Source organism: Oncorhynchus kisutch, linkage group LG18 (assembly GCF_002021735.2).
Source record: "Oncorhynchus kisutch isolate 150728-3 linkage group LG18, Okis_V2, whole genome shotgun sequence".
Classification (NCBI taxonomy): domain Eukaryota; kingdom Metazoa; phylum Chordata; class Actinopteri; order Salmoniformes; family Salmonidae; genus Oncorhynchus; species Oncorhynchus kisutch.
This window is the reverse complement of record NC_034191.2, coordinates 59,913,337-59,925,496: the sequence shown is the minus strand read 5'-3', so window position 1 is coordinate 59,925,496 and position 12,160 is coordinate 59,913,337. Positions and strand designations below refer to the sequence as shown.

The following is a 12,160-nucleotide window of genomic DNA, read 5'->3' as shown; positions in this document are numbered from 1 at the left end:
CCGGAAAGGAAGGACACTTTGCTTGTCTATTTCTTCAAGGCATGGAAGGGAATGCTAATAGGACATAGCCCATTTAAAGGTCCACAATAGCTTTACTTTTGGTCATGTAGTGTATGTCAGCCAATTGTAACTCCAAAAAACGTATAGCTTATACCCACCTGAAACGGGTTCCGGCTGCTCACCTCACGTGCGCCTGCTGCTGAGGAGAGAGCACGATGCAGTTCCCTTTTTATCCCCCATATTTATCAATTGTTTTAGTCATTATTATTATTGTAAATCATTATTATTATTGTAGGCCTATTTAATCATTTAAACTAGTACTTTAAATAGCCTTTGCAAAAAGTGTTTTGTTTAATTTTGTTGAGACATTTTCGTTGACTAAATTAAGTTATGCCTTTCATTTTGTGCTCCGTATTTAGTTTAAAGTTAAAAGTAGTCCTGTCGTAAAATAAATAGCCTAGCATTAGCCTATTGCTGTCATTTGTTGAGTAGGCCTATACGGTAGGCAATCACCTTCGTTGGTAATTCATTTAATGCCGCAGTATAATAACCTGTTCACATTTTCCCAATAAACAATGACTTGACTTACTTTTGACATTACCCTAATAATGTTAAGCATCTTTTGTGAAGGTTTGGCGTGTTATGGTTATTATTAGGCTTCGCTACAGCAGGCCTATGAAAGCAGTGCGCACCGGCACTCCAACTGACTCCGACAGTTCAACTTGAGGTGAGGAAGAAAGTTTTAGGCCTACCAGAGTTACTCTGTTAATATACCAGAGTTACTCCTTTAATCTAACAATATAATGCTTATCTTTATCAAAATGAAGGAATTAGCCTCCTTCTTTATGCCTTTATCTGAATAGCAGTAGTAGCCTATCTGACAAGTATAAAGAAATCCATGTCAACGGTGCGAACATGGCGCTGGCATATCTCAATCTTTCTCTCCGTCTCTCTAGGGCTAGGAATCTCCTTTAATATATATATATATTTTATATGAATATCATATAATGGACGTCTAAGCCTATAGGCCTACATGCATGCAATGCCCTGATGCATTTATCGCTCAAATCTCCGACAGCTGAATCGTGTTTGAGGAACGTAAAAACCAATAAAAGAATAGACTACAACGTTCTTAATGCTTCTACTACCGCATGGCAAGCGGTACCGGAGTGCCAAGTCTAGGACAAAAAGGCTTCTCAACAGTTTTTACCCCCAAGCCATAAGACTCCTGAACAGGTAACCAAATTACCCGGACTATTGCCCCCCCCCAACCCCTCGTTTACGCTGCTGCTACTCTCTGTTTATATTATATGCATAGTCACTTTAACTATACATTCATGTACATACTACCTAAATTGGCCCGACCAACCAGTGCTCCCGCACATTGGCTAACCGGGCTATCTGCATTGTGTCCCACCACCCACCAACCCCTATTTTTACGTGACTGCTACTCTCTGTTCATCATATATGCATAGTCACTTTAACCATACCTACACGTACATACTGCCTCAATAAGCCTGACTAACAGGTGTCTGTATATAGCCTTGCTACTCTTATTTAAAATGTCTTTTTACTGTTGTTTATTTCTTTACCTACACACATACACACACACACACACACACACACACACACATACCTTTTTTAAAAGTTTTTTCGCACCATTGGTTAGAGCCTGTAAGTAAGCATTTCACTGTAAGGTCTACTACACCTGTTGTATTCGGAGCACATGACAAATAAACTTTGATTTTATTTTATTTCATTCACATCGAAACACAAAAAAAATTATGTTTTGTCATTTGTTATAGGCAGTTTGTCAGGACATGTAACTGTGGATCATTTGACGAATATGCTTGTTTACTGACGTGCTGACGGCGCACAGCAGGAGGTTTCTTCCTCTCTCTCTTTCTCCCAGATCTGAATGGGTCTCTCGGATCCGAACCAGCATGGGTCTGTTTTCAACACTCCTTTTCAGAACGGGTCTGACACACATATCAGAAATGATTTTATGCATATTGTGTCGGGTGGGAAAGCCACGGAGCCATTTCGACAAGGGTCCAAACCTTTTGGACCCATTAAGACCTCTAGTACACACTACGCACACACTCAGACTACACTGCGTACACCATACACACAAATACCATGTATAAACAGACACGCGCATGCACACACGCACCCCATGCACGCATAGCTACAGGTATCTGTGTATTTTTTGACATTGATGAACAATGTATCAACTATTTGTCTTAAATGTATAGAATAAATATTGTTCCTTATTAGAGCCTACAACAAAATGAATGATACTGTTGGCCTAGGTTGCCTAGATACCTAGATTTGTGCGATTATAAACATGTCTAAAGTGAAAATAACATTCGCAGCTGATGATTGAATTAGCTAGGAAAAAAATGTCCCTGGTAGTGTTACCTTTGATATATTTTGTTCATGTCCCAAATGACATCATATTCTCTATATTGTGCACAACTTCTGTTGAGGGCCTGTGCACTATCTAGAGAATAGGGTGACATTTTGCACACAACCTTAAATGCTGAATTGAAGGTTAAAATGTCCAACCACAGAATCCAGCCCTAAACGACTTTGGGGTCTAAAATGGAAGAGTTCCTCAAAACGTGTTTGCCTGGTCTGATTGCTATTTACATATTTGAGTAAATGAGCACGGGATTGGGTCAGTGGTTTGTTTGTCGATTTGCTCTTTGCTTTTCGATCTCCTTTGGGCAAGAGATTGAATTAATGTTTGTAGATGCTACACCTGGGGAAACAAGAGATTGTGCAAAATTACAATACTCTACCAATTATAGCTCTGGAAACACACACACGCAAAATAGAAAAGCTCATTTTGGGAGCCGTTCAGTTTTCTCTTGTGTCGGAGGCACAAGGCCAATAATTTGCTTCATTTACATCCCTTTCCGTTTGAATAGATCACTGAGCAGATTTTGTTTACCCGCAGCCTGAGCCTTCCAACGTACACACACCATTTGCATGTTTCCACTAGATACGCCACTGTCGTCACACTTCCCGTCCAAAGTAAATGATAAGTCAGCATGCTTACAAATCTCCCTTATCATCATCCCTCCTCCCTCTCCTCCCTCCCTTCACCCCCCTGTCAGCTCATCCTTACCCATATCTCCTCCCTCTTAATTACTTGTTGGATGGAAATAGTGTTTCTGCTGTGTTCCGGCTGCTTTGGTTATTACAGGACCCTGTATGGGAGAGAAGAAGCTGCCAGATGTCCTAACCAAAAGCCAAGCTACTCACCTGGGGCAAATGAGGGCATCTATTCCTGCTGGGTTTAAGGCCTCCTCTCCCCTCAGGAGCCAGCCTGATGTTGAAGAGGGCCTGCAAAGCGCATTGGGCCGCCTGGGTCTTGGCCAGCTTCTTGCTGCGTCCAGAGCCCTCGAATATCCTCCCGTCCACGCGGACTGCCATGATGAAGCTCCGCGCCCGCCGCCCCTCTGTCCTCTCGGACAGGCACACGTACCTCAGGCCTGGACGCAGCTCGTTGAGCAGCACCACAGGGGTTTTGGGGGCCTCGGTGGGGATGGTAACAGGGACCCCTGCCAGCCGCTGCTTGGCCTGCACCATTAGGTCCAACGTGTGGCGAAGTAATCGGCCGTGTCGGAGGGCGCTGGAGAGGCGCAGCTCGCTCTTCTCCGACGCCGACCGGTAGAGGGAGAAGCTGTCGCCGACTACGCCACCACATGACGACGGCTCAAACTCCTTGAACAGAGTGTCTGGGAAGTCTGCCGCCTGGTCCGAGGTAAAGTCTGCAGAGGGGTTGCCATGGTTACCCATGGCCAGGTGAGCCTGAGGAGCGTTGGGGAACTGAATGAAGGACTTGAGGGCCAGCTCGGCCGCCCTCATTTTAGCTTTCTTCTTGGTGGGGCCCGTGCCCTCAAAGGTGAGGCCATTCACCTCTACGGCGATTGAGAACAGGGGTGCGTGGACCGGGCCAGTCTGCGATACCATGCGGTACTGGAGGCCTGGCCTCAGCTCATTCAGCTGCACCAGGGCATTCTTTGGTGAGTCCGACCACAACAGTTTCTTGTAGATCAGACGGAGTTTGCACAGGTGTCCGTTATTGTCCTCCTCCAACGGCCGCTTTCTCTTCAGACCGGAAGTCCCACCTCTAGATGTGTCCGATCTGAACAGTGATTGGCGGTCGCCGGGGACAATAGAACAGCAGTCCTCTAGGTTACCAATATTTCGGTTCTCTTTGACCTCAGTGCTACTGGTGCCTGACAACGACAAGAAAAGGAAACAAAACAATTTAGAGCAATAAAACCATTGTTTAGAATAAAAGTAAGTAATAAATGCAGACATAACTGTGTGGCGCTCCATATTCACTATATTTCAGTGTGCAATAGAATGAGATTCAGAAAGCAACGCTCTTGGGGCAGATTTAGCCACTTGATACACAATGAAAGGGTAATGAACAGATCTACCAGCGTCCCCCAGTCGACAGTCCCCAAAGTTCATAGCGAGGGAGGCTATCTTATTTAAGTGTTCTAAAATTCAAATCCAAATCCCCTCAAATGGGGTATTATCTGCCAAATCATTCTGTAATCTGTTGCAAAATTGGTTCTGTGACTCTGAGGTTTAAGTGGGAGAGTATTTGTTACTGTACCTAATGCAAAGCAGCAATCTCTTTTGTAATGGGGGGATTGTATTGCATTGAAAGTTACACACATTGGGGGGGGGGGGGGGAGCAAAGCTATCGGCCTTATTTCAGACTTCTATTCTCTACGAGGACAAAGTTGGAGCAGCTGTGCTATCATGCTCTGCTCTTCAAACCTAGTTGCAGGGACAAAGAAGCATATTGCATTTCTGAAAAATTTTCACAAATTTTTGTTTCAAAACCAGAAAATGTACAGATAGATCACTTTCATATCTGGTCTACAGTACAGTGTATTTACAGTATGTGGAAGCAGTACTGCAATTTGTCCAAGACAAATTTCTCCTTGGGATGAGTACAGTATATCATAGGCTATCATATCATCAGTGGCTGTGCATCCAGTATGTTGGGAGGAATATTCTGAGTGGTGTGACTTACTTAAAGTGTCCTCATCCTCTGTGCTGGTGGTCCCAGGGCTCATGTACTTGAAGGGAGCGATCAATGCAGAGAGCATGCTGACTTTCTCTGTGAACAGAGAGGAAAGAGACAGACAAACACACCATGAGTGCTACTGTGTAATGAAACAGTGTTACTGATACACCGACACGTAAACACACTCTTCCTACACACTCTACACATGGAGTACGGCTGGTCTATCCTGTCTTTCTCAGTCCATTTCTCCTCCTCCTCCTCTTTCTGCTTAGAGAGCAGTGCTCAAACTATTGATCATTAAGAGATATTAGGTGTTGAGGGAAGTGAGGAAGTGGTTTCTAATTAAAGGGGTTTGACTGGCCTGTCGATGTAGGCTCAGCCTGGGCTGAAAGCACCAGACCCAGCGGTGATGGACTCTAATAGGGTGTTACACTGTAAACAACACGCACACCTGGAGGCAGGAACACCAGGGGGACCTCTAGGGAGACTACCTGAATCCATTGTATTTAAAGGGATGGCACAGCAGCCCACATATTACTGTACCCATCCCCTTTAATTACACTAGACCACTGTTTCCCAATCCATTGCTTGAACTCCTTCGCTCCCTCCCTCCCTCCCTCTCTTCCTCCCCGTTGAACAATACTGAAGGGTTTGATGATTCACAATGACACACACGGCTGCTCTCTAAGAGCTGTGGACAGATCAGCCGTGTCCCAGTGGGGTGAAATTACAATATACCACTCTGCATTGTGACCTAATTACAGTATAACTAACACCAGCAAAATGCAGCTGTTAGTCGGTCTGTCCATTAGAGAAAACAGCAGCAGAAGGTCTCGGCACACACTGACTAGTTTCTAGATAAATCAATCTATATGCTGTTAGCTATGTCTCTAGAGGGCAACTTGTTTCTACCTACGTAATTATTGTCGTTGCAGTGTTTTCTCTCAAACGTTAGATCCTGACATGGCCGGGTTCCTAGTGTTTGCTAAATTAGCAAACACGCCATCTAACACTGTAGCTGTTGAAGCGTTTCTGAAGACATGCCTTCTGACCGGGAACCTTAAAAGACAAACGTCCACACAAAGTGTAAAACACAGCGCAAAATATGAGGAGGGCAATTACCACATGCCGGCATAAGTTTCCACGTGGGCCTCAGAAGCCTTTAATGTATTTTTTTATCATCGTGTTGTGCCTTAGGTTCTGCACCACCCACTCAACTCAACAACCTCTGCCAAGTGTTGACGTTCACTGGGCTGTGAGGGGCTAGAGAGAGAGAGAGAGACAGAGCCAACCCACTGATATGTATGACATCATCAGCCTGATGACTAACAAAGAGATGGAACTCATTCAGGACAGGTTTACAGTAAATGTTGGTCTCAGATCTTAGATCTAGTTAGGTATGGCACAGTAGTAAAGAAGCATACTTTTAACATACTGTAGGCGTTGCTCAGGTAAACTGATAAGATATTAAGTCAATCATACATACAGTAAGGACAGAGATTCTGATAGAGATGGATTTTGGCACTGGGGATTGTGAAGAGAACAACCTACAACCTACACCTACAAAATAGGGATTTGCCTGTTGTATAATACAGCTCTTATTAAAACCAGGTTTGCCAAGTTTGGCAGGTGAAGTGTGTGTTTATGCATGCATGCATGTGTGTGTGTATGCAAATTCACAATGAGCAGATGATAAGGGCCCTGTCTACTTTATCTTTTCTTTTCCTGGTTCAGTGCAGAGGGAGGGTAATGAGCCAATCACATTTCCCTGTGGTTCCTTCCACATAACGGATGGGTCAGATGAGCGACGGGAGACATTAGAAATAGGCACTGAGGGAAATCATTGACTGGCTTTCTCTCCCCCCCCCCCCCCCCCTCTCCATCTCTGTCTGTCTCGCGGGCCACAGATTAAACAGCTCTGAACTGGTAAATGAGAGAGGCTGCATTGTCTCAGTGAGCTGCCGGCCACACTTAAAATCTGATTTCTGTCCGATGGCTCAGCTGATCGCTAAGCAGCTGATCACTAGCTGCATAAATAAACAGCTTGTGTGTGTGTGTGTGTGTGTGTATGTGTGTGTGTGCGTGCTTGTGTGTGTGTGTGTGCCAGTGCATGTGAGTAAATTACTCTCCAGTCAGTGTGTACACACATAAATCCACTGGCTTACATAAAAACCAACACATATCTTTTACAGCCAAGATTCATGACTGCATTTAACTGCTGTATTGGAGCTAGGTCCCAGGTTGGTCCAAATAGCACCTTATTCCCTAATTAGTGCACTACATTTGAGCAGGACCAGTAGGGCTATGGTCAAAAGTAGTGCACTATAAAGTGAATAGGGTGCCATTTGGGACACACACTTATTTCTTTATTTTAAGTGTTTTTTTGTGTTAATTTAACCTTTAACTTTATACCTCTTCACCCAATGCCTTTCTACATTTGATAATCTCTTGTTTGTACAGTGCTTCAGTTCATACCAACAATCTCAAGTGCTGTCATAAACTGTCATGATAGGCTGTGCCAAACATTATAGGATTCATTAAAGGATTATGCAGACATATTGACAGGCAAGGTGGGAATAGCAGTATGTCATCCAAGGACTGAGTGATTGGGGTGTGCGTGTGTGTATGTGTCTTTGTGTGTGTGTTTGTGTGTGTGTGTGCCAGTGTTTTGGGTAGCAGTTGGATGGATATTTAGCACCTGATTAGTGCCACAGAAGACAGAGGAGCCAGGCCATCTGCTTTACATGTGTTCTCCTGGACCATGCCAAGGACAGGACTTTAGGAGACAACCCAACCCAAAGACACAGCCCACAGCCAGACCTAGCTTTCTACCCCAACACCACCAGCCCTAGCACCAACCACTAGCACCAGCCCCCCAGTGCCAGCTGCATAGCCCCAGCCCCATTCTTACCCCAGTCCAACCCCCAATTCCGCAGCCGAGCACCAACCCAAGCCAAGCTCTAGCCATGCCCAAGCCATGCCCAGTTTATTCCAGTGTTTGGACCATCCAGTTAACCAATCGTATGGCATGATGCTTGATTGAATTAGTTTAATCATATCATCTTCATGCTCATTCACATTTGGGCAAAACTCAGAGAAGGAAGGCAAGGCCATATAATCTTCAAATCTTGAAACTGATACAGCCAGGCTCTAAAAAGAAACATATTTACAAAAACAATACTGCACATCGATGGAAAGGCTCTTGAATCCAACAGATTTTTATTAGAGGAGGAATGTGAGGCCAGCATAGCAATGCAAAGCCACGAGGGCATTGAGAAGATATCAAAGCTGTGCTTGAACTGAACTGAAGTGGGCACTCGTTATTACACACCATTGTGACTAGGCAGGGAAATGCAGAGGAAAAAAACAGTGTCAATGAATCATTGATAGTGAGGAGAGGAAAAATTCAATAACACTTCTTCTTCCATTATGGCTTTTAGACAGAGAGATACATAGCACCCACTCACTCTCACACAGTCTCAAAAAGAGGCTTGATGTGGATGAGTATCATTGAAGGGCCTGCTCCAGTGTCTGTGCTGATGCTATGGTAGCAGGATCTATTAAACTGAGCAGGTTTCCTGTCAAACACACCCCATAACATAACACACACCTACCTCTCTTCTTAAAGCACTCACCTCACCGAAGAGCGCTACTGGTTCTTTACAGAAAACACTGTAACACGAGAGATACGACTTCCTTCTTTGCATCATAAAAGCTTTTCAATGTTAGAGCTCGGATACTGCACGGGACAAAAGGCTTTTGGGCCTAATGCATTCAATAAATAAACCTGGCATTGCATGATTTCTGCATTTGCACCTAATGTAGATAGTGGTGGATGTCCTTGTCTTCAACCTTCAGTGCTTTCAGGGATAAAATTGCACACTCACTTTGTGAAATGGTACCAGAAAGAGAATAGGACTTCTACAAGACGAATTCAGGGTAGATAGGAAAAGAGAAACCGACAGATTTCCCAACGTGGACCCACAATGCACTTGAATTCCTGTTCCTACACAAATAACCTCACCCAATTAAAACTGTTCATCTCTTTTCTTCTCCGTTATGTCTGATAGTGTTCACGGATGATGATTACTACCTGATAAACAGGGGATTTAATGCACAGTCGTCTTTTTCCTCTTTAACAGAATATTAATGTCAGTCAGGCCGTCATCCATGAGGGAGACTAATTAACAAACATGATAAAGACTAGACACGCAGACAGACAGACAAAGATTTGATGTGCTGCCTCCCTCGGGGTCTGTTGCCTTAATAATCCGATAACAAACTTCTCATATGTATTTACAAGGTACAGTGACAGAGACGCAGATAAGTCTAGAGTGTAATGAAACGATGCAGCCAGGTCTGTGATTACGTCTTGCACTGGAAAGTGTTTTGCATTCCGCAAGGATCTGTCTGCGTGTCTGCCTGTCTGTCTGCCTGTCCATCCACCCTTCTATCCTCTCCGCCCCATAACTATCCATCAGGGCATGACCAGACAGACCACTATGGCGCTCCATTCACCTTCCAATCTCAGAGTGTTGGGCTACCATTCAGCGGGTGTAAAATTAGGGATGAATTGGCCTCTGCATGTAAAACATCCATGAGCACCGTGTGTAATCCAGACCAGCAGGGACTCTAGAGAGAGCAACACCACAGCCTGAGTATTCATTTACGAAAGGAGGATGAGTGAGATGGAGTAAAAGGTGAAAAACCAGACTGCAACAGTTCCATGACAGATAACTTGTGTGCGAGTCTGGATATACTTTACATACATCCATCCTTTTTTCCATCCCTCCATCTCTCTCCCACTCTATCCATCTATTCCTCCACCTGTCCATCTCTTTCTCTTTCTGCCTAGGGGAGCCTCATGAACAAAATGAACCTGGCTGTCTGATTTACGGCGACGCCATCTTTATGCGGCCATTAGGACACCTATGATCAGGCTCTGTGTTTACACTACTTTGTTCAGCAGAAATTGCTGCACCGATGGTCCCGGGAAGCACAGATGGGACACGGACACTTTTTCATCGCCTGTTCCATACGACAGCGCCCAACACATCTGGTATGCAGCGAGGAAACATCTTTGCACTAATTTGTTTGTCACTATATATTGAAAGGACTATCTGTCATTCTGCCATGCTTTGGTTGCGTCGCGGCGTGATGTTTGAAGACTTGGCTAGTCATAAGTTTCAGATGCGCGGCCACTCAGGACACACTTACAGGAGCAGCCCATCTGACTGATGGAAATGAACGGAGGAAAGAGGAAAAGAATGATGAAATGTGTCCCTGATTTAAAGCAGACATAATTTCCCCATGAATCATCAGCAGTGTTTGAATTATGTTACTATGTTTTAATTCTTCCCACTGCGCAACACAACAATAAGTATTTAGGAGACGTTATGGTTATTGGAATACAACGGAAAGGGAATAAGCTACACTCTTCTCATGTGTCTGTAGTCATGTGACTTCTCACCAAAAATTAACGTCATGGGTAAACAAGAAACAAATACCAACTGGCACCACATTTCACAATATGGAGAACGAGAGATGTTTGAGTGTGAGGGGGGGGGGGGGGCTAACTAACGCTGCATCCCAAATGGAACTCTATTCCCTATATAGTGCACTATTTTCACCAAAACCCTATGGACCCTGGTCAAAAGTAGTGCACTGTATCGGCAAATGGCATTTAGGACGTAAACTAACACTATGGTGTATTTCCCTCCATTCAGGCACTGACTGCCCTCTATATTTCACACAATCCTGCCGCTAGAAATTGCGATAAATATGAACTGACAGCTCATGATATCCCATTTCCAATCCTATGCTCCACACTAAGTGTGATTCAGAGTCAATTAAAGAACTGTTTGATGTTGATCCATTCAGACTCAGAAATTAAGCACAGGGCTGGTAGTATTTACTACTATGGTGTAGCACTGCTCTTGCCTGTGTGTGTGTGTGTGTGTGTGTGTGTGTGTGTGTGTGTGTGTGTGTGTGTGTGTGTGTGTGTGTGTGTGTGTGTGTGTGTGTGTGTGTGTGTGTGCTAACCTGTGTAGAGCATTCTACCATAAGGCAGAGAGGAAAATGTAAAATACAAACCTGTGCTGGTCGGGACAATGTAAATGATGTGATTCTTTCTTTGTGATTTTTCCCTAGGCATTCTAAACTACAAAAATACATTTAACGGGCCTGGGATGTACTAGTGCTGTTGATGTGGAATGTAAATGGCATTGGCACTAGGTACAGAAATCTATCTTTTTCTTTGAACCAAACCAGATGCATTTATCAAAGGACAGCCACTTCGCAAGTCCCTGAGAAGTACATTAATGTAGCAACGGGGATTAGGCTCGGCAATATCAGCTGCATTAGGGGGAACATCCCAGAGAGCAGGCTGTCTTTTGTTATTGTACGTCTACATGTAAAATGCATTTTTAACATTCATTTAAATGGAGGAAGGGAAAGGTGCTTCTTCCTTTTGTGGTTGGCTAAGTGGTTCAAACTGGTCCAAAGTATATTGGAGGGTGAAAAGCAAACCTTTTTGAAGGAGTACTGTAGACATTAATGACAAATTGCTAAAGAAGAATGCTAAAAGCGTCCCCGTGAATACATTACACTAGTCACAGATGAGGAGAGGAGAGTGGTGACTGCACATGGTCATTAGAATAAGAGTTCTCCTCTAGGGGATCTATTTTAACAAACCTAACGCAATGGTGAATCTAAGCGCTGGTGGTAGTGTAACGGATGTGAAACGGCTAGCTAGTTAGCGGTGGTGCGCGCTAAATAGCGTTTCAATCGGTGACGTCACTTGCTCTGAGACCTTGAAGTAGTGGTTCCCCTTGCTCTGCAAGGGCCGCGGCTTTTGTGGAGCGATGGGCAACGATGCTTCGTGGGTGACTGTAGTTGATGTGTGCAGAGGGTCCCTGGTTCACTCCCGGGTATGGGCGAGGGGACGGTCTAAAGTTATACTGTTACAGTAGCACTATAGGTTTGGGGGTGAGGCAGAAATATTTGAGCTATTTTCACCACCACAATTCTAGGCGCAGTTGCTGGTGGTGGTCTCGAAAGGGCCGTGTTGTGATGAATAAACCAGTTGTGGGTGTGTCGAGG

At 44.4% G+C, this 12,160-nt stretch overlaps 1 protein-coding gene across 1 annotated transcript in view; it reads right to left on the bottom strand.

Moving 5' to 3' along the window:
• adarb2 (adenosine deaminase RNA specific B2 (inactive)) overlaps positions 1-5,148 on the bottom strand; it is an 83,046-nt gene extending 77,898 nt beyond the window's left edge. The window contains exons 1-2 of the mRNA XM_031796730.1: positions 5,066-5,148; positions 3,271-4,250 (exon numbers count right to left, since the gene is read on the bottom strand). Coding sequence (XP_031652590.1) covers positions 3,271-4,250; positions 5,066-5,141 — 1,056 coding nt within the window. The 5' untranslated portion in view covers positions 5,142-5,148. The remainder of the gene's footprint in view (positions 1-3,270; positions 4,251-5,065) is intronic.
• Positions 5,149-12,160: the final 7,012 nt, after the last annotated feature.